We start from the raw sequence: 25,953 nt of genomic DNA on the forward strand, positions 1-25,953 counted from the left end.
TAAAAAAAGCAAAGTTTTCAAATTAAAATTTGAATTTAATTTAGGAAACATTTTGATATTCAAATAAAAATAAAGATAAATTATTAAAATGGTCACCTAACTATTCGTTCACTCTTATTTGAGTCATCGAATGATAGAAAATTTTAATTGGGTATTATAACTTTAAATTCACATGCAATTGAGTCACCCGGCTAACTTTATTAACAGTGTTCTGACGTGACATACAGTGACGGAACCCAGATTTGATGGTAGGGGGTTGAAGCCTAAAGACAAAGCATAAAAAAAACCATCTAACAAAATTATTTCAAATAAAAAAATAATGTGCTAATATGACAAAAATTTGAATACACATATTGAAAAAAAATATAAATTATAATTTAATTTTTTGTTATTATCGATAGCCATATGAGATTTTTAACAATTCAACAATACATTTCGAGTTATTTTTTAAAATATGATAAAATTTTCACTATAGACAACAACACTATTGTTTATAAAACCTTTGTTTATTCAATCTAGCATATTTTATAGGTGTAAATATCAAAATGGTCCCTCTATTTTTCATTTTACGCCCTATTAATCACTCTAATATAAAATCCGCCCTTTTGGTCCTTGTATTTGCACATTTTCGTCCTTTAATTATAAAATCCGTCTTTTTGGTCATTGTATTTATACATTTTCATCTTTTTTGGTCCCTCTAATTCATCAACTAGAAGGACCAAATGGCAGATCCGTCAATTAGAGGGACCAAAAAGATAAAAATGTGAAAATCCAAGGATCAAAAAGGCAGATTTTATATTAGAGGGACTAAAAGGGTGGAGAACGCAAAATAGAGGGATCATTTTGATATTTTGACCTATTTTAGGTGGTATATTATAACATGTATATATATATATATATATATTATAATATATTTGATAGGCTCACAATCAATTTGAACTCTTTTTAATCACTAATTTTTTTTATATAAGATTTATTAATATTTTTTTAATTTATAAAAAATTTGAAATCCTAGTAAATTTTTAAAATAAAAAAATTGGAATGTGAAAATAACACAAGTACCATGCAGGATTCAAACCAGTGGGTCAATGCCACATATTTTATAACTAGGCCAACTATATTGTACACTTTCATGTGTCAAAATATTTTATTTTATATTAATTGAAGCATAGAAAACCTTATGTTATCTGAAAGGTAATCTCCCGGAGTCGAAGGGCCGCTTGGTTCTTGCCCTGGTCACATATCACGTCATGGGCCTTACCACATCAACATGTTCGGTGGATAAAAACCCTTTTTACTTTAGAGATAGTTAATTTATATAGCTGATTTTTTTTATGTGATAAATAGAAGATAATTTGATTTTCAAATTTCTTATTTTTAAGGCAAATATGTTGCAACAATGTCATTTATTTATTTTGGTCTTCTATTTTAACGTGCCATGCTGATATGGCAAGGGGACATAATGTAGTGTTAACTCAAGGGACTCAATTAAAGGAAATGTTTTATAATTAGTTCACTCAAATAGAGGTGACTAAATAGCTAAAATTAACAATAATCCACAAGTTCATATATATAATAGATATTTACAAAATTCATATTAATCAAGATTAAATATAAAATTGATTTAAAAAAAAAACAATTTATATTAAATATTTATTACTAATACTAATATAATTCATAAATGTATAAAGCGTCCATCGTTATTGCCAAAGGCGGCACCTCGTTTCTAGGGCACAAAACCACACCTCAATCGTGATTTCTACTTCCCCCCAAACCCTCGACGGATCGATCTTTGAGCTTTTCCGGGCTCCTCCAATGGCGACGTCCTTGCCGTCGCCGTCCTCCCAACCCTCGGACGCCAACACAGAGAAACCGGAAATCCAGAACCCTTCTATCAATCATCCAGACTCTGGACTCGCCTCCGAGAACCCTAAACCTATCCCTAATCCTTTGCCTTCTCCGGTGATCCCTCCTCCTCCTGCTGCCCCTTCCTTCACACCCGCTTTCCGACCTCTTGGCGCCCCTACTGGCTTGCCGTATCCTGCCTTCTCGAACCCTGGTTACCCTCCTCCGCCGATGGTCCAGAACCCGGGGATCCAGCCTCCTGGAGTCGCGGTGAGTGGTGCTGGAGCTGTACCGGCCTCCGTCCCGCCGATGAGGCCTGGCATGTATCCCGCCCCACCGGGCCAGGTTCCGGTGGTGTATGGCCCGGGGCCGAACGGGTACATGGCTGTTCCCCCGCCAGGTCCTCTTGCTCCTGGTGTGATGCCTCCTCCTGGTGGGTTTTCTCTTGCAACTTGAACCCTTTCTTTTTTGTAGTTTTTACTTATGATTGGTTGCATTGATATCGAATTCTTGATGTGAGCTCTTAGTTGTGGTTTGGATGCGATGAAGTAGCTAAATTATTTGGTCTGAATGCCAGTAATGGTATGAGGTTTTAGGGTTTTTTTGGATTTGATGAATAAATTTTCAATTTTGATGGATGAGGAGGTTTATGGAGATGGGTGGAGAAAACATAAATGAAAAAGAGGAGATGTTGGTTAGTTAAAGGTGGTATTATCGATGACTGGATATTTTCTGCTACAGTGTTGTCTTTTGGTTCTCGGTGAGAAAGATCGGCAGGGCTTCCCTCTTGCGGTTGTTTAAAGATCTCTTCAACTCTATGTTGGTATGCATGAATACTCATACTGAAATTATTGCAGAAAACCATGTTTTGTACTCATTTAGGTTTTGATAATGTGCGTTTTCAATTCTATGAATTATGCCATCTTTCTTTCACCTTATGTAGTAGGACAAAAGTCTATATACGAAATTATCATTCATGGGAACTTAATGCTCCACAGTGGATGATGTTTGCTTGTAAATGCTCATTGCAGTTGTTTATGAGGTATACTCATCTTTGATTACCATCTCTGAGTTCCTTATTTTTTTGCATCTTGTTGTCTCTGTTCCTATTTGTTGTTGCACTTGATTCTTTTTTTAATTCGATAACAACTTTCAAGTAAACAAGCGAGCCATAACCTTGATGATCTTTTCATGGTTTGAGCTCACAAATTCTCCTTATAATGCTTTTAGTACCTGGATGCAAAAGTTGTGCACAAGAATATGTAATAAGGTAAGGCAAACTTTTACTAGTCTTTAGTTTTACAAAACATGTGTTGTTCTTGTCCATCTTCCCTCAGGTATTCCTATCAGCTGGAGGTAGTTTCTAACCATTTGCTGAGCTGTCTGTATGGTTATGCTTTATTGGTAAATCATGTCAATTTTGTTAACATTTTACTGTTTAAACTTTGCAACTTCTGCTCCAAATTTGTTTGTTTTTAATGAATCTATGAATACAATCTGACAAGGTTGCATAGATGTTGTTTATTCTCTTGCAGGAATTCCTCGTTATCCTGGTCCATATCCGTTGGTTCGGGCTGGATTTCCTCCACGACCTGGTTTTATTTCACCACTTGGACGGCCTCCTATCCCTGGTATTCGTGGCATCCCTCCTATTGCTACCCCAATTGTTCGGCCACCTATCACCATTGTTGCCCCCCAGGAGAAGCCACAGACCACAGTTTATGTTGGCAAGATTGCTCCCACGGTTGATAATGATTTTCTGCTTTCTCTTCTTAGGGTAGGTCAATTCATCTACCTGCTATATAACTAAATCGCTTTGATGGCTTTCGGGTAGATGACCTCGCTATTAAGTTTTAGCACGATAAGAATAGTTATGTATTATTTAGCATGTCTTTTACAAATTTATTTTTCATTTGTGAAGCTTTGTGGTCCAGTGAAAAGTTGGAAGCGTGCACAAGATCCCACTGATGGTACTCCCAAAGGCTTTGGTTTTTGTGAGTTTGAGTCTGCTGAAGGGGTGCTTAGAGGGTTGCGTGTGCTGAGTAAATTAAGCATTGATGGTCAAGAGCTTGTGGTACAATCACTACTCCATGCCTCTTCCCTGTATTTGTACATATTCCTATACTATTCTGATTTCTAAGAAAAATGTCCAAAAGATCTATCTCCTGTGATGGAAATATGCTTCAAATAGTATTATATATCTTATTTCAAGGTTGGGGAAAGAGAGGGTAAACTTGGTAAACAAGGGATAACCATTAAAGTTGATCAGGTACAATTGAGTTGGTTCTCATTGATTTATCAAAATGTTCTTAGGTCCATAAGTGTGAGATCAGCTATGTTTAAAATTATTTTTATGTGTAGAATGCTCTCTTGAGAAGTCATGCTTGTTTTTTGTAATCTAACTCGACTTGGGATTCTTGTCTTTGTGTGGGCCAGGGCTTTGGTCAAATACAAGGGACATCTGGTCAACCTTACCCTAGTTAGTATGCATTTAATTTTGTTGATCGTGCATGCTTGTAATATGAAGTGGAATCGATCACCTGTGTAAAAGAGAGTAGCTAGTTTGCATGTAATTTATTTGTGATTCTGTGTATAAACATTCATTCATGTAAGAGAAAACAGATCCTAGTTTTTCAACTTTCTTCCTCGATTAACTTATATTTCCTCCAAAAATACTATTGTAGGACATTAACTAACCTACACTTTTGAAGATATTATTTCTTATTAGACAGCTTTAAAGTATATGCATATGTACAGCATCCTTTGCATTTTGTATTCATGCTTAGTAGACGATGTACCATTAATATTTTAAGAGAAAGCTATACTTTCAGAATTTTGCTAATCTACTGGATTCATCTTATGCATGATCACCTGTGTAAAAGAGGGTAGCTAGTTTGCATGTAATTTATTTGTGATTCTGTGTATAAACATTCACTCATGTAAGAGAAAACAGATCCTAGTTTTTTAACTTTCTTCCTAGATTAACTTATACTTCCTCCAAAAATACTATTGTAGGACATTAACCAACCTACAATTTTGAAGATATTATTTCTTATTAGACAGCTTTAAAGTATATGTATATGTACAGCATCCTTTGCATTTTGTAACGATGTACCATTAATATTTTATGAGAAAGCTATACTTTCAGAATTTTGCTAATCTACTGGATTCATCTTATGCATGTGTCTACTTAGTGTTCACCTAATGTTCAACATGCGTGTTATGTGTTTTTCACTGGATTGAGCTTAGGCAAGTGAGCCTAATTGATCAAGCTAATTGCATTAGGATTGTTTAGAAGGATTTATTGAAGGGGTATATATTTATGTTTTTAATTTTATGTTCAAATGTGTGTTTGTAATTCCTTTAAGCATATGATTTTGAGATATATTTTTTTTAAATTATGAAAAGCCAATCTTTTGATAATGTTACATGGTATGCATGTTTTGTACATGATTTTTTGAATACCAAAATAATGTATTTATTGACTGGATGTTTATAATTGTCCCAAGGTTTTGACTGCTTTAATGTGTGTGACATGATCCAAACGAGGTTAATCCAGACAAATTTAACTACTTGTTTGGATGACTCTTCCATTGGCTTTGTGCCTATAAATGTATGCTTTTGTAAGTATTATATGATAACTATTTGTAGACATTAGTGTAGATGTGAATGTGTATACCCATTTATGTGCATATATGTAAAGATATTTTTGTTTTCTAACAATATCTTGCTAAGATCTGCAAGTTGATGGTAAATTTGGTGTGAAATACGATTTTATGTTTATTTGGCGCCAGTCATTTCTCCTATTCTGAAGAATCCTTTCTTTGTAATGCATGCTTTATTTTTTAGAACATCTCTCTTAAGTTTGGAATGCTGAATATAAATTAATTATTTATGATTGTATATTTTACCCTCCAATCTGTCTTTGGTTTTTTCGTTGACCATATTTGATTAAATGACAGCTCAATATTAACCAAGCCACTAGGGAATATCTTGATCGTTACATTGAGAAGAAAACTGAAAGTGAAAAGCTTAAAGGACCTGAATTAGAAATTGCTACAGAGGAGAATAAAAGTGCAGCAGCAGTTGAAAATAAAGAGCCCCAAAATCCAAAGCCCATTGAAGAAGATCTAGATACCTCCAGGGATAAAGAAACCCAGGAAAGTACGCAGAAATTTGGTATCATTACCGATGAGGACCATGATGCTGACAGAGAAATATTGGAAAAGGTTACTAGTATGATAGAAGAAAGAATAAAGACCAAGCCTCTTCCCCCTCCCCCACCAATGCAGGTGCCTGCAGATGCTAAGTCAAACTCGGAAGTACCTTCTAAATCAAGAGATGGTGACTCAGGTGTGGATGCTATGAAAGGTGGTGAATCCTGTTGACGTAGGAATGTTATTTCTTTTTATCACTTTGTCAGATGTCTGCTGCTGTTCGTCTAACACTTGATTGTTTGTTCTATCTACTCCATTGCAGATGTTGACAATAGAAATGATGATGAGACAACAAGCGAAATGAAGTCAGCAGCAGAACTTGAAAAACCTGAAGCTAGCTCTGCAGATAAAGGGAGTAGGCATGATCGAAGGGGTAGAGAAAGGGACCGAGATTTGAAAAGGGAAAAGGAAAGGGAGCTTGAGAGGTATGAGCGGGAGCGTGAGAGGGAGAGAGCGCGAAGGGAGAGGGAGAGGGATATTAAATCAAGAGAAGTTGAGCGATTGTATAATGAGCGTCTTAAGGAGTGGGAAGGCAGAGAGAGAGAGAAAGAGCGCCATAGGAAGTATGAAAAAGACAGAGAAAAAGAAAGGGAATGGGAACGGCGTAAACTGGTCATGAAGCAAGAAGATGAAAGTGACGATGAAGATATTAGAAGGCGGCGCTATAGGAGTAGCATGTATGAGGAGAAGAGGAGAAGGAGAAAGCGAGAAAGGGAGGACGACTTGGCTGATAGGTTGAAAGAAGAGGAAGAAACTGCTGAGGCAAAGAGGAGGGCAATTGAAGTTCAGGAAAAAATCAATTCTATAGAACTCTCTGCTCAGGTGTCCATTGATGTTGAAAAGGTTGCAACACAAGATGAAGAAATGGTTATTGATGGTATGGAAAATGTTGAAGAGGATTCTCATCAGGGTAATCTCATTGATATTATTAGGCTACTGCTTCTTTAACTGAAACCATTGCTTATTTATTTATTCCATCTCTTTTGTTATGCAGGTGATGGTATCGATAAAAATGGCTGTAATGATGAACAGGTAGGATCAACCACAGGGTCTGATACAAAACAGAACTGCCATGTTCCAACTAGGAAGCTGGGTTTTGGTTTGGTGGGTTCAGGAAAAAGGGCAGCTATGCCATCTGTTTTCCATGAAGCAGATGATGAGGATGTAGAGGAGAGAAAGATGAGACCTCTAGTGCCGATTGATTACTCTACTGATGAAATACAGGCTATTCAAAGCGCAACTTCTGCAGCCCAACCAAATCTGGTTGCTGCCGCAGAATTTGCAAAGCGCATCTCTAGTGTTAATCACAAAGAAGAGAAGTTGGATGTTGACAAGGAAAGGAACAAGCGAACTAGTGATAGAGCAAGTCAGAGGGAGAGAGATCGTTCTGATGACGGGAATAGCCGATTGAGGGATGAAAACAAGGAGAGGATACATAAGGTTCATGACCGGGAGAGGGATCAGGAAGATAAGCTAAAGGAGAACAGGAAGCTCTTGGATGCAAAGCAACTGATTGACATGATTCCAAAGACAAAGGATGAACTGTTTGCTTATCAAATTAACTGGGATGTGTATGATAAGGTAAATTCCTCTGCCGCTATAAAAAAAAAAAAAATCAATTTTCTATTCACTTTATTAATATATATGATAGGAGGGCGCATACTTCAGATTGGCTTTATTTGAATTTTTTTCATACTGAACCGAAATGTTTGTTTTTTCAAAATTATTACTAGATTGCTCTAACTAATGCAGTCTTAGTTTGTGTTGGTTTTGTTTTCTAATCGAATATTAATCTTTTGACAAGTTAGATTGTAATGTTTTTGCATCATACTTTATGACTTGCTGTTTTCAAGCGATGGTCGTTATGCAGGGTTTGTAGTTCTTTGACTTGCCGGTTTGGATTCTATTAGTCCAAACTTGACTAAATATAGAAGCTGTAATTATCATTGAAATGACTCTACCTTTGCTGCTGACATACCTGCTTTACATTTGGCCCTGAACTTCCATGTCTAATTGTATCCTGTGTTATTCTTTTACTAATAATTTTTTTTTTTACCTGTGTAAGCATAAATTGCATGAACGAATGAGGCCCTGGATAGCTAAGAAGATCACCGAGTTTCTGGGGGAAGAGGAAGACACTTTGGTGGATTACATTGTGAGCAACACCAAGGAACATGCACAAGCATCAAAAATGCTTGAACTGCTTCAATCCATCTTGGACGATGAGGCTGAAATGTTTGTCCTCAAAATGTGGAGAATGCTTATATTCGAAATAAAGAAAGTTGAGACCGGTCTTACCGGGAAACCAAGAGGATAAAGAGGCAGAGGTTAGGTTTCTTTCAACTGGGCTGTATTTTTATTGAGCAATCATTTCTTCATTCACATGGTTATAGTGGCAAAATAGTTAGTGTGTAAAAGCACCCATCGAAAGTGATCATCTTTGAAACACCAGCATTTTCATAGCATTTATGATGTGCTGCTCTATTGCCTTTGAGTAGGTATCTAGTAGGGTTTTCAGTCCTTGACAAAAACATGTTTTGTTTTTATATTTCATGTAATTTGTGAACGGCTGCAGCTTGTTTTTAAAGGAGGGGGGGAAGATCAATTATAATTGGCAATGTTTCTTCCACAAGTTTACAAATACTGTAAAAGCTCTGGCGAACAGAATGTTTGTGTGGAGGAATACTGGCTCAGGTTCCATTTTTTAAGATCATGGCTTGGATAATAATGTAATCACGGAGGAAAGGTAATATATTGGACTTTGTGAAGTGTGCAGTGAACGTTGAACATTTTCTTTGTCTTGTTTACAAGTCATATGAGAGGCACATTTTGTGTGCTATGTATGTTGGATACCTCTTTGCCTGATGCTTAATGTTTGTGGCTAAACAATCTTTGTAAATTAATTTACATGCCTAAGGATATAATCTTCTTTTTATATGTTCAGATGATGTGAGCCGTGGTAAGAAGGTAAAGATAATTTCCAAGAAAAATATGACACAGACTTCTATGTAAAAAAAACTTTTTTTTTTTTAAATATTGTAAAAGAAATTATTAAATATAATTTTTAAATGAGCAATTTATCCGGATTCTTGCGGCAGGATGGTTAGATTATCCAAAATCAAAATGTTTAGCAAGAGAGAAACATGAAATTTAGTGCGCGAACTACATTGTTTTTGGGTTTTCTTGCATACGCAATCAAAATATTTTGTGGTGAATGGATTATTATTTATTACAGACAATTTTCAAGGCATGCACAAATAAATTCATATTTTTTTAGACAATTCTTTTATGTGATTTTATCATTCAAAAAGTTTAAATTTTATTTATTTGTTTTTGTGAATAACTTAAGTTAAATCTTGCTTCATAATATTTCGAATCATCAAATTATTTATTGAGAATTGTGGACAAATAAATAAATATATAACTAGTCTTCAAACTCATTGATAATTTATGAAAAGAATAATGACGCCACTCTTTCTCTTCGTGGCACCAGCGTATCTCCTCCTCAATTGATGCCATTTGAATTCATTTTTTTCCCTTACTATTATTCATCTTAGGAAAAAAAAAAATTTTAAAATCATTTTTTTTAGAGGTTAGAAATTTGATGGTTCTAGTAAAAACACTATAGGCTTGTTTAAACTGATTTATGAAGTTTTTTTTTTTTAAATTATAAAGTGCTTCTAGTAAAAGTGTTTTTTATTAAGTTAAATAAATTAGTGTTGGAATAAGTTATCAATTTTCTACCTCAAAAAAATTTAAATGATATTTGAGTCCATATTAGATTTACATGATTTATTTAAATTTCTAAATGCACTTTTTCCAGCCAGATTCCAGACTATGATTCAGGTTTTAAAAAGAACAATGTTCTCATTATTCTCCATTTAAAAAAAAAAAATTTAATAAAGGACTGTTAATGGAAAACTAAACTTTGATAAGGGTTTTTTGATAAATTTACCTCAGTTTGGTTTCTCTTTAGCCCTCGCGTTCCATCGCTTCCCGCCGCCGTTCGTCTTCTCTCCGTCATCCATGGGTTTTCAAGAACCGGACTTCGCTGCCGATGACGACGCCGACCAGGCGGAGGCGCTGGCGATTGGTGCAAACTCTAAGGCGGAGCTGAAGAGGAGGCGTAAGCAGGCGAAGAAGGCCAAGTCCGGTGGCTTTGAGTCGCTAGGGCTTTCGCCGGAGATCTTCCGTGGTGTTCGCCGGAAGGGATACCGTGTACCCACGCCGATCCAGCGCAAGACCATGCCGCTTATCCTCGCAGGCTCCGACGTTGTCGCTATGGCTCGCACTGGTTCTGGAAAGACTGCTGCTTTCCTCATCCCTATGCTCCAAAAGCTTCGGCAACATGTGCCGCAGAGTGGTGTGCGGGGGCTCATCTTGTCGCCCACTAGGGATCTCGCTTTGCAGACGCTCAAGTTCACCAAGGAGATTGGGCGTTTCACTGGTTAGGTTTTACAAATCTTTTTTTTTTTTTCTTCTGTTCATTTTCCTTAGTTGTTTTATCGGTATGTTTTGTTATTAGACTAGTTTTTTTGATTTAGTGTGGCACGATATTATGTAAAATAATAAGTTTGAACTGAAAAATCCAGGATTGTAGTGCATTTCGTAAGATTTGCTAATAGGAGTGGTATTTGCTTTATATTGCCACTGAACTCCTTGAAAGTGGAAAGGATGAATTTGAAATAGAAATAGAAGGAAGGCAAGATTATACAACCCACCGTTAATTATTTGTATTTTGCTGTCTTTGTATAGTTTGGTAGCTTCATATATGGCTGTTACTAGTTAAAGCCATTCGATTTTTTAGCCTAGAACAAGATGATGATGAGGAGCTATTGCACTGTAGGTCAAAAGTGTCAAAAATGAAATTGAGGGAAAAGCTACACTGGGGCTGAATTTGTATGATGCCAACAGAGAAAATTTTCTCTGATCTTGTTTGGTCAGTGAACAGGACTTTGGTCTTGTTGGTTTAATGGCAAGTTTAAAATATTTTTATATATTATGATCTAAAACTAGTTATATGTACCTGCTAAGAATTGATAAAGCTTTTGACTGACCTGAACTTTCATAGTTGCTTGGAATGGTTTTCAAAGTAATATCTTTTCATTGAAGCTTTGGTGGCATAGCCTGTTTGTATTCACATTTCACTTAAATGGTGGATAACTTTCAGCTTTTGTTTCACTATCTTTCTGCAGACCTTCGTACTAGTTTATTAGTTGGCGGTGATAGCATGGAAAACCAGTTTGAAGAATTGGCACAGAACCCTGATATTATAATTGCTACTCCTGGTCGGCTTATGCACCATTTAGCTGAGGTTGAGGGCATGTCCTTGCGTACTGTGGAATATGTGGTTTTTGATGAAGCTGATTCTCTCTTTGGCATGGGCTTTGCTGAACAGTTGCACAAAATTCTTACACAGCTAAGTGAGACTCGCCAAACATTGCTATTCAGTGCTACTTTGCCAAGTGCACTTGCTGAGTTTGCAAAAGCTGGCTTACGTGATCCACAGCTTGTGAGGCTAGATTTGGAGACAAAGATCAGCCCTGATCTCAAACTCATCTTCTTTACCTTACGCCATGAAGAGAAACACGCTGCTTTACTATATTTAGTCCGGGAGGTTATCAGTTCTGAGCAGCAAACCTTGATTTTTGTCTCTACAAAGTATCATGTGGAGTTTCTTAATGTTCTTTTTCGACAGGAGGGCATTGAGCCTTCTGTCTGTTATGGTGATATGGATCATGATGCCAGGAAGATCCATCTGTCAAGGTTTAGAGCCAGGAAAACTATGCTACTAATTGTTACCGATATTGCTGCCAGGGGCATTGATATTCCGTTACTTGATAATGTTGTGAACTGGGACTTCCCTCCAAAGCCGAAAATTTTCGTTCACAGAGTGGGCCGAGCAGCTCGTGCTGGTAGAACTGGTAGTGCTTATTCATTTGTAACAAACGATGACATGCCATACCTCTTGGACCTCCATCTTTTCCTTTCAAAACCTCTTATCCCTGCTCCAACTGAGGAGGAACTTCTCCATGATATGGAGGGGGCTTATTCAAAAATTAATGACGCACTTGCAAACGGGCAGACAGTATATGGGCGTTTTCCTCAAACAGTTATTGATCTTGTTTCTGACAGGGTTAAAGAGATAGTTGATGGATGCTCAGAATTAGTGGCATTGGAGAAACCATGCTCAAATGCTTTCCGGTTGTATTCGAAGACAAAACCTTTACCTTCCAGGGAATCTATCAGACGTGCCAAGGATTTTCCTCGTCCAGGTCTTCACCCAATGTTTAAGGATACATTGGAATCTAATGAACTTGCAGCACTTGCATTTTCTGAAAGGCTAAAAGCATTTAGGTTTGTGATGTAATTTATCACTATCCAATTTTTTTGTTGAACCCAATCTACTTTTTATCTTGCTTCTGAATAAGTGACATGTTTTTTTTTCCTGGTTGGCTGAGTCGGTTAATAATCGATGATTAATTGAATAATGGCAGACCAAAGCAAACCATTTTGGAGGCTGAAGGGGAAGCGTCTAAGTCAAAACATCCTCAAGTAATCACTTCCCACTTTGATGACCAATAATGAATACAAATTATTTTATGTTTATAATCTTGTTTTATCTTTAATCAACACTATGCCATGTGTTGCCTGTATTTACTTTTGATCACAATGCCTCGTATTCTGACTTAATGGAAACCTATGCAGGCATCTACATGCCCACATGCTCAGCATATAAGTCTGATGTAGTGTAAAGGCACTATTTCCCATTGTCAAACTGTTGTAAATTACAATGGTGATTTCATTAGTGAATTCCAAAAAGCAGCTCTCTTTCTTGTATCTCTTTTATACTGGTTTTCTAATCATGGCTGCTGTTTAGAATACATTTTGTTAAGGTTACATTGGATGCATTCTATGGTTTCCTTTTATTTTTCAAACATACTTCATCTATTGGTTCAGCTGATTTATTTGATTTTGTATGTTTGCATCATACACTTTTGGTATTCATTTTGGGCAGAGAATTTTAGATCTTATGGTGTCATCAACTACTTTTTTTTCTTGTGATTAGCTCAGAAGGATGGTGATCAACAAAATTGTGGTGTTAAATCCCTGACACTTGCTGTCCATGATGTGCTTCATAGTTGCCTCTTTTTTTGATTGATAATGCTTCTACCATAAATAATTTTCAACAAAGCCATTTTTGTACTTCAAAATTCAGAAGTTATATTTGTTGATGTGGGATATTTTAATCTTAATTGTAGGGGATTGGTTAGCCTGGCTAGTTAGATCTTTAAATCTGCACCATAGAAATTACCTGTTGACTGTCCTTTGAGTATCTTGATGGTTAAGATTACATAATATCTTGAAACTAATAATGCTATGGTTTTGGGAAATATTGTTATTTGCTTATTAAAGTTTTCTAATTATCGTGAATCCAGCATTTATATTGATTTTTTTTAGTATAATGACTACTCATCATCCTCTTGTTAATATGTTTGTTTACTATTTTCTTTATATCTAGAGCCACCTTTACTCAACACAAGGCACTTCAATAATTCTATAAAGTTGAGAAAATGATTGCCATGCTTCCCTCACTGCAGAATTGAGATCTGTATTAACTAATTTCTTGTGTAGTAAGTTTTTAAGGCATTTTTACTGATTTGCTGGAGTTGGAACTGATAAATCCTAACCTTGACCATTATTTTTAGGTTGAATCATTGGTGTTTTGCATTTTGTGATCTGTAAGTTTGATATATGCTGGGGAAGAGTGAGTTATCTCTTCTTTTAAGACTTTGCTTGTGGCAATGCAGGGTCCAAATCAGTGGCTTGAGGTAATGAGAAAGAAAAGAGCAGTACATGAGGCGGTCATCAATTTGGTACATGAAAAGCAATCTAGCAATCAAGTGGCACAGGTATTATACTCCTTTCTTCTTTTCGTAAAAGTCATGCACATTTCTTTCGAAAATGTTAAACGTGTTTTCATCCATTGATTGGTAATTCAAAGTAACGTTGCTAGGAATACCTATTATTTAGATATTCCGCTGAGAAATATATCTACCCAAATACAAGTATGCTGCATAAACAGACAAATGCAGACTCTTATCCATGCTAACTTAGTGAAGTCATTGTTGAAACCTGTTGACTTATGGGCATTAATTTTGACCAGTGAAAAGGTGTAGTCACTAACTATGTATGTTTCTGATAAATGGCGTGCTGTGCAGTATGTTAATAAAATTATGAAGACATGTTTTCACATATCATCATTTACGATTACGAATGGATGCAGAGAAGACATTTTCCCAAAATTGGTGTTTTACATTCCTTAATTTGTGAAAAGGGATGGGAAATTCATGAGGCTGTTGAGTTAGTATGTTAGCACAATTTATTGTTCTAGGTGTGTTACTAACATTATGAATGCCATCTAAAAGAGAGGACGATATTCTGCCAAAAGCTTGCTGCTATGTGATTTGCGATGCCACTGGAATAGGCTTTTTATTATTTTGTAATTACCTGCACTGATCCTTTATAATATCACTAACTAATAAAATTGTATTTATTGAGTTATATTTATACTTGACTTTGGACATATCAGACCAATTTGGGAGTATGAAGGGTGCATTGTCACTTTTAAAAGTATGATGGCCAATTGGCAATTGAGCATGCCAACTAGAAGTATCATGAAAATGATTTAAGAGAGATGCTATATTAGATGCGAGCCAAGCACATAAACAATCAAAATAGGAAAGGTTTGGAATTCATCAACAAATCAAGGCACTCGAAGGGCAGTCCTACACGTTGCTATGGAGGCAATAGCTCCCATAAAATGAAGTGGAGGGCTAGGGTTACCTACTTTATCATAAGAACATTATAGCCTTTGAAAGAGAGTAAATTCTAAAGAGTCGATATACCTAGATTAACCAAACCTATCGTAAGGACAAGATGGCCAAATGTGTGAGGCTCGAGCAAACTCAATACTGCAAAAATGACATTATCTTGTTGTGCTCTGCTTTGGCAATCAACATTTTTACTGTTTTCTTTACTTTTTAATATGTATACAGTGGCTAATTGTTACCTTTTCTTGTGATGCAGGAAATAATTCCAGATACCGCTAATTTGAAGCATCAAGAGAAAAAAGGTTACATCCTCTTCTATTTACCAAAGCTTTTAGTCCTCTTGGTTGATATTACTTTTTTCATCAGAAAGGCTGCGATGTTGAAACTAACTTGAGCTCCATTCCTATGCCAATCACACTTGTACATGATATTATCCTGTCCTTTCTGCAGTTCATTATGGAAAGTTTGAGGTCTAGGCCTGCTTTCACCATTAATGCATGCCTGTCCTTTTCTGTTTGTTGGGTATTGCTAAGTCAAATTATTTGCCATTTTCATCTGGCAAAAATATTTTTTTTAGTGTTCAAGTTGCCAGGTTGACTCAACCTTTCTTAAGCTTTTATTTAGTGGCTAACATATTTTAGGCTGTGTTGCACAACTTGTTTGTTTTACATGACTTTGCAGGAGGCAATTCAGAAGTTTTTTAACTATTTAATCATGAAATTAATTTCATCTGGAGGTTTTCATTGCAATAGGAACCATTAGAAAATCATATGAAGAATTAAAGGTTTGAATGAACATATTTTTGTCCAAAGTTATTCAAGTTTCAAGCACCTGGTATGTTGCACGTGCTATTTTGGGTGAGGAAGTGTATGATGAAAGTAAATCAATCTGCATGATATAATCAATTTGTGTACCTTTTTCTATCTGCTAACTATGACCTAACATGATACCCCATTTGAATAAATTGCCAGAAATACTAAGCAAGTTGGAAGATAAAAGAGGAAGGTAGCTCTATCTGGCAAAACACGGCATTATTTCTCTGACTGAATACCTGGATCATCTGTTGAACCCCTTTTTTTTTTATATTTGAATAATAGGAATACTTGTTTCTTTCTGGTGCTTGATGAGTCTGCTTTAATATAGTGGGCATCAGATTGTCTCACCTTGGTGAAGTCTGATTTGGTATTTCATTGAACTCCTTGCTTGTGGGCTTCTATGTCAATATCCAGATGATACTCTAAACTGTGGACTGCTTATTTCATTTATTCTGGAATTGTGTTCAATAGATATTGTGTAATATTCGTGATTTAGTAGAATGTATTAACTATTAAACATTTCAAGATGTGCGCTAAAAGTTGTATATATATATATATATATATATATATTTATACTAATAACTCGTAAATTTTGATTTGGGTTAGCAATAGCTGTCCCTGTGGTATGGATTGATGTTGTCCGGACCACATATTGTCTTTGGGTTTATTAAATATTGTGATTTTTTTAATTTCTTCATGTTATCCATTTCTTTAATTATGCTAAAGAAACAATGAACTTTACAGTTTATTATGTCTTTTACCTCTTTCAAATCATACTGATGTTTGCATTTAATATCAATTGCAGAAGTTTGTGGTTTCAAAAGGAAGGAAATGAGCTTTAAGGATGATGAGTTCTACATAAGTTCGGTGCCCATGAATCAAGTATTCTTTTGTCCTTATTTCTTTGGGTTATTCTGGAACTAGCCCTTTATTAAAGCTATTGGGTGGTAGCTTTGCCAAAAATACTTCTTAACTGAAATAATCTGTGATTTGGAGTTTTTGGAAATCCTCGTTACAGTTGTAAAGTTCATTTTCCAATGTAACCAATGTGATATGTTTGCAATGCTAGCATTTGGAGTCTGGGCTATCAGTGAAGGGAGGCCGAGGATTTGAATCAAACAAGTAAGAAAAGGCTGCCTTCCAAGATTATTCGTCTTTTTTTTTTTGGTCAATTGTCATTTATACCTGGATATCACAAATATATGCTTGGCCCTACCTGACAATGAATTTTTGGCTGGTTGCTAGGCGGGTACTGGAGACTCTCACACTGAAGCTAATTAATTATAAATTCCCTAAAAAAAATAGCTACAGTTAATTATTTCAATATTGCCAGCAGTTCAACAGATTAGTAGGAGAATGCAGAAATGCAGAATGTGGTTGAAACATGATATCTTGTTGCAAATCCAGTGAACTGATTTTTTAAGTTTTATATGTTCGTAATTTTTCTGATAAGTAAATGCGAAACTTGATATCTTGATGTCCATCCAGTTTGTGGGCTGTAATTTTTATTATTACAATTTCTGCAACCAGTGAATGATGTTCTGCCTGTGTAACCTGATAACTGGAGTATTTTATATTTTTAGTAACTTCCTTTCACGGGATTATTGTTATGGAATCTGTAGATTTGAGGCTGCTGTTCTTGATCTAGTAGCAGATGATAGTTCTGGTATGCAGAAACATAAATCGGTGTATCACTGGGACAAGGTAAACTAGAGAGAAAAAGAGCTTTTTTAATTAATATTTCTACTAGTGTTTTGAGATCCTGAAAATGTTCTGTTGGCAGAGAAGTAAAAAATATGTCAAGTTGAACAATGGTGAACGGGTAACAGCTGCTGGAAAGGTATGTCTAAGCTATCATTTGAATCTTCTGAACTAGTGTTCTTTACTTTTTCATGTATTATTTTGCCTGATTATGGAGAATTCTTAACTTTGGTTGAATTATGGTATTTGACCTTGTTTGGCTCGTGCTTTTTCCCATGAATTTGAGTGTCTGCATACTATATTTAGTTTTTGAACTTTACTTGGCCTGTATTTTAAGCCAAACAAAATATTTGAACTGGCTGTCTGACTACTTTAACCATGTAGTGACCCTCTTGGCTATGCTCTCGTTATCAGTAGGTTATCCTGCTTGTTTTCTTCTTCTTCTTTTCAAAAAATGGTAGGGTGTGCAATCAAGTTCTTTTGTTGCTAAAATTTAAGTTAATGTGCTCTGCATCTCCCACTTGTAAATCTGTAATTGTGGATATGCGCTATTATGCTCTTTCTCAGGAAATAAATTTGCTGCCTGAGCTTTAATTGGCATGTAAGCTTGCTTAGTGAAGCAACTAAAGCATCACTGTTGAGCCTCCATGCCTAGCTATGTTTTAAACATATAACAATGGTTTTAAAGATAGAATGCAAGAGGAATAGTCATTTTTTTTAAAAAAAAAAAATCTTTGATCTGCAGGTCAAGACAGAAAGTGGAGCAAGAGTACAAGCTGGCAAAACTGGAATTTACAAGAAGTGGAAAGAAAGATCACATAAGAAAATATCTTTTAATGGGAGTGGGGAACCGAATGATGATAGAATCGGTTCATCAGGTTCGTTCGGAGACCACCTTATTATTTGTTTAATATCAATTCTTTTAGTTTATAACTTTGACTATGTCGGTTTACATGGATGTCTATCAAACCTATTTTCTTATAAATATGGCAAATTTTGACTTGCTGTTTTGTTCATATGGTTCTAATGCAGGAAATAATCAAATGCGAGGAAATAGGAGGCATTTTAAAGGAGGGAGGAATCACTTTTCGGTGCCAAATGCAAATGCACCATCTGAGCTAAGAAACATGGAGCAAGTGCGAAAGAACAGACAACACGAAGTCAGCAGGATCGCTCGCTTGAAGAACAAGTCGAAAGGTAATAAAAGTCATGGCAACAAGAAACGGGGAAAGCAGCGAAAGAACTAAAACTTGTTTTTTTTCGTCTCGAAAATACGACTTCTTGATCAGAAAAAAGGATCAGAAGCGTGGTGAAATCTTTGAATTGGCACTTCATTACAGCTTATCTTCTACTACCATACCATATGTTATTCTTCAGTTTGTCAACCGGAAAGTTTTGTTTATTTGTTTGTTCTTCAGTTTAGAAAATTGCCCAAAGCATGTTCCCGTCTTGTGTATCATCATGTCAAGTATGTTTTTCTTTTAGACATTATGTATCAATCATGAGAAATGGAAATTGGCCTTGTCAAATGATTTAATGTTGTCTAACTTAGTAGTTGTTGATAATGATACTATTCCTACTTGATGGTTTATCTTCTGTTGGCCTATTTGTATTTAAATTTTATCTTAATTTATTGTTTGAATCTTTAGAAAATGTGTTTTGAAATCATCCTAACTATTATTATTATTATTATTATTATTATTATTAGTGAGGATTATCAATTTGAAACTCTGAAGTAAGAGGGATTTTGGTGGACGGACCACCAAATTTTAAGATTTTTGATTAAATTTTCTTTGCTATTATTGTAAAATTTTATTTTCATATTTATATATTTATTATGATGTTTTGAGGCCTTTCTGTGCTATGGACATTAGAATTAATGAAACATCTGCCACATATAACTTCTGTATGTTTGAATTTCCATCATGATAATTGAGAAATAAATCTCAACTCTCTCGTGGGCTTAGATTATTTCTTTTGCTTACAAATTTGTGCTTATTCTTTAACTTTCCTTAAATAGGAGCTCTGGTCCTCTACGGCTCTACTTCTAAAACCAATAATAATAATAATAATAATAGTATATTAATTAATTAATTAATTAATTAATTAAGCGTATCCTACAGTTCACAAATAACAACTACATTTTTTAGCCAATTAGTTTATAAGGCCTTTTATACACAAACACTTTGATTTATAATTATAAAAAAGATTTTTTTTAAAAAAAAACCTACCATTTAAGAAAGAATCCATATTCACATGACTTGGAAACTCATTGCAAAATATTAAATATTACACATGCTTTTAAACTCAATGCGAAAAGGACAGAAGCAAAGGTGAAATTTATGGCTTGTTTGTTTGAAAATATCTATTATGAAAAAAAAATACAAAAATTTTAAAAATTAATATTTGTTTCAAATAATATTTTTTCACCTCTCATGAAAATTATTGACATAGTTGAAAAAAAATTATAAAGTGCCAATATTAGTGTGACCCAATGGCCAATGGTAAGGTACAAGTAAATAGTATAAATAATATTATTTATCCACATTGCCATATATATATATATATATATATACAAAGTAAATTTTATTTACATAAATAAAATATAAAATCATAATTTACTAATTACATGGATAAATTTTTAACTTTAAATAACATAAATTTTAAATGTATACATAAAATATTTTGGGGGTTTAAAGTTAATAAAATTATTTTTAAAAGTTTTGACAGTGAACTTTATCCATGCATGGTCAAATTTCAATTTAATCATGTTTTTTAAATAATAAAAAATGATAAAAATGATAAATGGACTCAAAATTGGTGGAATGTCAAAGACTTTCTCCAATATATGACCCCCTTGAGTCAATTCAAATTAAATATTAAAGCAATACATTGAAGAAGAAGATGAATCAAGAAGAGTGTGAAGCCTACTAAATACACATTCCTTTTGATACCCTTTCTCAGCACAAAACAGTTGAATAACTGTGACTTAGTCTAAAAAGGCCAAAACAAGGTCAAAGTTCCAATTTCCAAGAACTTTAAAAATTAAAATAATAATAATAATAATAATTTTTCTTTTCTTTTTCCCAAAAAAGTAGGATTTGTAAGTTGAGTGGCAACTTCACATCAATTTACACCATCACTTGCTGACTTGTCCTTAAGGTGTGGTTTAGATTTTCTTAGTTTCTACACAAGATTCCTAAAAAGTCTATATTCGGTAACTATTTAATGTGGAAGTTGACAATTTCATCTTAATTTGAGTCATCTTTATTGAATTGAATCATGGTAAATTTTGTGCAAAAACAAGTTAAATAAATCGAAGTTTTGGAGTTCACTTGTTTTTCTTCAAAATAATATCCCTTCCTTTCTTTTTTTCATAATTATCACAAAAATTGGCCCAAAAAAGCGTATAAATATTTTTCTAAAAAATAATAATTTAATTTTAATTAACTTTTTTATCTCAGCTCAAAGATTATTCACTAAATTAAAATTTGGGAGTTTACTTATTTGGTATGAGTTCTAAACAATCTTTTATTTATAAATAAATTTTTTCTTTAAATCTCAATTGATTAATAAAAAAAAGGTAGTATATAATAAATGAAGGTATATAATAAATTTTTTTATTTTAATAAATATGAAGAAAAAACATGATTTTTGACTATTATGGTTAAGGGGAAGTTAAATCTTTAATTTTTGACAAGAAATAAATGAGTTATCACTCTTATTTATGTATTTATAATTAAATGAATAAACTACGTCAAAAACATTCACATGTGTAGATTTGATATTTGATATTTCACACATTTTTAATTTTGCATGAGTTAAGATTCGAACCCTGATTTTTAATAAAATATACAAATATCATAAAAAAAAAAAAAATCTACTATTAAAATATCAAGAAATTATTAGTCCTATATCTTTGCTATTACCACTCCTGGCAGGGTGGTGATTGATTGATATATGCTAAATCATTGTAATTTCATGGCAATTTCTATTACCATTGAGTGGTACATCCTAGAATTTCCCAAAACATTTACCTATTGCCTGGGGTATGAAAAGCATGTGTCCTTTGACCATAGCTTCAGTGTGCTCAATTCAGATGAACCCATCATTCCCAATTCCTTTGGGAATGTTCCTAAAATTAATAATAATAACAATAATAATAATAGCCCATAAGGTTTGACAACACCATAAGGCAACCATAGCTTACCATTTTATAGCCATATAATTATAATAATAACAATAATAATATATATATATATATTTATTTATATTTTTTTTAAAATTAAGTACATCTATTACTCCCTCAGGGCCTCAGTCTTGTTTTATCTATCCATCTCTACCTTCATGAAAGGTAAGAAAACATGCACATTTACTTTAGTTTTTCTATTTTACCCGTTTCTCACTCTGTAATATGTATCCATTAATTCTCTTTCCCCTTCCCTCTCTATTCAGTTTTTACTCTAATTTTATTTATTAAATACACATTATTTTTATGCACTTTAGTTTTTTTTATTTTTTTTTATAAAAACAACAAAGGCTATATATATAAAATTTATTTAATAGTTAAATTTAATATGATAATAATGGTGGGAATAATAAATTTAAATATATTTTTAAAAAATTAAAAATTAAAAATTAAAGTAATTATGTAAATAAACAATTTGGAAAAAAATAGCATAGATAAGATAACTAATAATATATTAATATCTTAATAATAAATTAAAAAAAAAAGGTCATCACATCCGTCATTGAGCGTGCGCCCGCTGTCACACGGTGACAAGACCTCACTGTGAGAGAATGACGAAAATACCCTTAAAACCGACTCCTTGGCAGCTTCTAAGAAACATATAGTTCTCCAACTCAAGAGCGCATCCCATCTCCGCGTCCTCTTCCCATCCCCACTCAGTCCACCACCACAACCCGCAAATCCCTCGCACTTCCTCGCTGGCGTGAACCCCATCATCCATGCCATGCTCTCCTTCCTCGAATCCCCCCTTCTTCCCCCCCAATCTCTATCCACTCCTCTATATAATCCCCATCCCTTCAATCCCCTCATCGATCTCTCGCACCAACCATCAGCATCAATAGCAGCATCAATTCTAGCTAGCATCTAAAGCGTCTAATTGATACAAATGGAGAAGAGATTGAATGAGGAATTTGAGGATTACCTGCCAGCGATGGCGGAGAAGCTTGGAGGAGATGGATTGATGGAAGAGCTATGCAATGGGTTCCGGCTGCTGATGGATCCGGATCGAGAGGTGATCACGTTCGAGAGCTTGAAGAAGAGCGCGGGGTTGATGGGATTGGGAGGTTTGGGAGATGATGAGCTGATGGGGATGATGAGAGAAGGGGATCTGGATGGTGATGGAGCTCTCAATCAGACTGAGTTTTGTGTTCTTATGTTTAGATTGAGCCCTGAACTCATGGCTGAATCTTGGCGTTGTCTTGATGATGCCCTTGCTTCTTCTGATTTCTCTTTCTGATTTTTACATATTTTTTTAATGTATCCCATATTTGAATCTGATTTAACATTACTTTTTCCTGTTTTATCTCTGATTTATGTTTTATATATGTGTCTATTATGCAAAGAAATTCTTGAAAAATCTTAATGCAAGCTTGCATAAATTAAAACATTCAATATATATATATATATATATATATATATTTTTAAGATTAATGGGCAACAAACGTCACTCACTGTATCTTATATCCTATTGCTCTGTAATTTTAGAAGGGTGAAATCTTTATTTTTCTTAATAAAAGAGATCCATATTTACTCTGTAAACTATAAACAATGGAAAGAAAAATTCGAATATTTGCATTTTTTTTGCTTTTTTTAGCCGTCTGTGTCATGTAATTGGGTTATTCAGTAGTTGATTCATTCAATAATTTTGCTTTAAGATTTTTAATAAAAAAATTAAAAAATTTATTATTTTTTTTTAAAAAAATATAGCCCATTATTATTGGTTCTCTCATATCTGACCAAACAAATGCTATTCGTTAAAAAAAAAATTAATATATAAATTATATATTTATAAAAACTAAACAAATATTTAATTCTCCTCCCCCCTCAGAGCTGGAGTGTTGGATACCATTTTTTTTTTTAAAAAAAAAAATTGTATTTCCATTTTAAAATATAGAATTTTTATTTATTGAATTAAAAATTTCTCATATAAATTTCATATTTCATATATTTCACATAATGATTTTTCTAATTTATAAAATCATAACATGATAAATAGATTTGATGATGTAAATGTTTTTAACATAGTATGCTTATAAGATTTATCAGAGTAGCCGACACATCATGTTTGCTAATGCAAAACACATTTTGGTGTTGTTTTCAGCCACAAACATTAATTTATTATTATTATTATTAAAATTATTATTATTTGACATTCTTATATTTCACATTTCATAGTGGAGATATTTTTTATATTTTGAAGTAGCATTTTGCACATGTATTGAATGCAAATGGTGACAAAATTGGGTGGAAATTGAATGGAATGCAATGTTTACACTGGGACATAAAGTGGGACCAATGTTTATATTTTTTTAAAACAAATTAAAATGTGTATAGTGTTAATTTTTAATAATTCAGAAATATTATAGCACACTCGCAAATACCCTTTATAAATTAAAATATAGTGTTTATACAATTATTTCCACTTTTAAATTCACTCACACTTCAATTTCATTTACTTGAAATCAAATAACTCTAGCAAAATATATATATATATTTTTAAAAACCTCAATTAAATTATTAAACTAAGTCCAGTAATAATTTTTTAAAATTATGGATAAATAATGCGATATTAAATTTTTCTCTTATTACAATATAAATATTAGTATAACAATACTTTCACCATCATTATCCCGCGTGTTATTTCACGTGTTATCTCTCCCTATATGACAAATTTCTAAGAATTATTAAATCATCTTATTTGCATTTTTTTTAACAACTATTTTGTTGGACAAAATTTGTTATTTTATAAAAAAATAAAAATAAAAATACTTTTGATGATATACAAGAACAATGATTAATATTTCCAATGGAGATCCACACGTGTGAAAAAGATTAATAGGACTGCAAACTTGTCAAAGCCAACCCAAATTGATGTGGATCTCTCTATAAAAAAACAAAATAAATAAATAAATGAGAAATTTGGACAATTTTAAAAAAAGAGACCAGATATGAAGTTTCCAATGAAGAACTTTGTCTTGGTTCATCAATGCACATGAGTGGATGAATGAAGACAGGTTGTTTGATATGGAGTGACAATTCACATTAGTTCAAATATGACTTCTAATTCATTAATTTTTTTTATAAATAAATATATGTATATATATATATTTTTAAAGTTTGTAAACCAATGGAGATATATTCTTTAATTGATATCTAAAATTTAAAATTCTGCATATTTTTATAAATATAAAAAATTGGGGTTTCTTACTTGCGCAACTTTGTAAAAATAAGAAATTACTTTTATGTATTTCTACTCATTTTTTTCTTATATACATCTATGATAAAAAAAATTATAAAAAAAAATTATTGTTATTTCTTTTCTTTCTATATTTTATGGGAATCAAGGAAAATTAATAATTGATCTATATATAATCAAATTTATAAGTTAAGTTTGAACCATATTAGGCTGATATATCTAATAAAATTTTTATGAAAGTATATTAGTAATTAACCCTTCCTCTAGGGTTCACAAGAATTTTCTCATAAAATTACTTCTAAATCCTTAGGAATAATTAACCTAATATAAAATCAAGATTCATAAATTCCACTAAAACTCAGGCAATTCTGATTTCATTTTTAAGATAAAATAAAATAACTTTAATATTTTATCATTTCATTATTTTTATTTAAATACTCTTTTTTTTTTTTTTAATGAGGAGGAGGAATGGAAGCAAATTTTTTGGGCTCTTAGAGATACACAAATAATTATTACATTTTGGAAATAAACTAGATAATCAGTAAATATTTCTATGAAAATCTCTTGGAAACTTCTTCTTAATATTTTTATACAAGTTAGATTTTAAATATAAATGACATGCATACTGTTTCATTAATATAATACAAGGCTTGCCTGCATGCCAGTTCATTCATTAATTTAAATAATACATATGCTAAGGTAACCAATCAGTTGTTGCCATCAATCTATCTTAGAAAGTATAACTAACATGACTGATTTGTGTTTATCTTGGTGATGACAACCTTCAAATCTTAGGTAGGATTGAGATTTGTTAAAAAAAACACATGTGTTACATGCACCTTTATATATATATATATATATATATGAATGAAAATCCTTTTAAAACTTCTTTCATCATATTTTAATTCCTTTTTGAGCATTTATCATGGTATAATGAGTTATATAATTATTTGTATGTTATCAATTCTTACTGGAATTCATTAAATTGTAATTTCCAATAACATATGATGAGAATCCACCTTTGCATTCCCTAATAATTTTTTTTATAAATACAAGAATTAAAATTAATGTGATTCTTATTTATTAAAAATATTTT

At 33.2% G+C, this 25,953-nt stretch overlaps 3 protein-coding genes across 5 annotated transcripts; all 3 read left to right on the forward strand.

Annotated features, from left to right (window-relative positions):
• Positions 1-1,702: 1,702 nt before the first annotated feature.
• LOC120261859 (RNA-binding protein 25) lies at positions 1,703-8,969 on the forward strand. 3 transcript variants are annotated; one of them, XM_039269866.1, is made up of 8 exons: positions 1,703-2,278; positions 3,381-3,622; positions 3,767-3,919; positions 5,808-6,216; positions 6,325-6,972; positions 7,057-7,643; positions 8,128-8,389; positions 8,638-8,969. In XM_039269866.1, exons 1-7 carry the CDS (start codon positions 1,816-1,818, stop codon positions 8,377-8,379), a joined length of 2,754 nt encoding a protein of 917 aa, XP_039125800.1. In that variant the 5' UTR covers positions 1,703-1,815; the 3' UTR covers positions 8,380-8,389; positions 8,638-8,969. The 3 variants fall into 3 exon arrangements, with proteins under 3 accessions (XP_039125800.1, XP_039125799.1, XP_039125801.1); XM_039269865.1 differs by having other exon boundaries at positions 8,128-8,969; XM_039269867.1 differs by having other exon boundaries at positions 5,808-6,198; positions 8,128-8,969.
• A 1,037-nt stretch (positions 8,970-10,006) lies between these two features.
• LOC120261124 (DEAD-box ATP-dependent RNA helicase 29) lies at positions 10,007-18,949 on the forward strand. Its single transcript, XM_039268847.1, has 11 exons — positions 10,007-10,509; positions 11,258-12,419; positions 12,560-12,617; positions 13,874-13,975; positions 15,153-15,198; positions 16,517-16,593; positions 16,781-16,833; positions 17,334-17,415; positions 17,495-17,551; positions 18,158-18,290; positions 18,445-18,949. Exons 1-11 carry the CDS (start codon positions 10,089-10,091, stop codon positions 18,657-18,659), a joined length of 2,406 nt encoding a protein of 801 aa, XP_039124781.1. The 5' UTR covers positions 10,007-10,088; the 3' UTR covers positions 18,660-18,949.
• Positions 18,950-22,291: 3,342 nt separating this feature from the next.
• Positions 22,292-22,910, forward strand: LOC120261741 (calcium-binding protein PBP1-like). The gene has a single exon (XM_039269722.1). It carries the CDS (start codon positions 22,548-22,550, stop codon positions 22,896-22,898), a length of 351 nt encoding a protein of 116 aa, XP_039125656.1. The 5' UTR covers positions 22,292-22,547; the 3' UTR covers positions 22,899-22,910.
• Positions 22,911-25,953: the final 3,043 nt, after the last annotated feature.

This window comes from Dioscorea cayenensis, chromosome 5, assembly GCF_009730915.1.
Source record: "Dioscorea cayenensis subsp. rotundata cultivar TDr96_F1 chromosome 5, TDr96_F1_v2_PseudoChromosome.rev07_lg8_w22 25.fasta, whole genome shotgun sequence".
Classification (NCBI taxonomy): domain Eukaryota; kingdom Viridiplantae; phylum Streptophyta; class Magnoliopsida; order Dioscoreales; family Dioscoreaceae; genus Dioscorea; species Dioscorea cayenensis.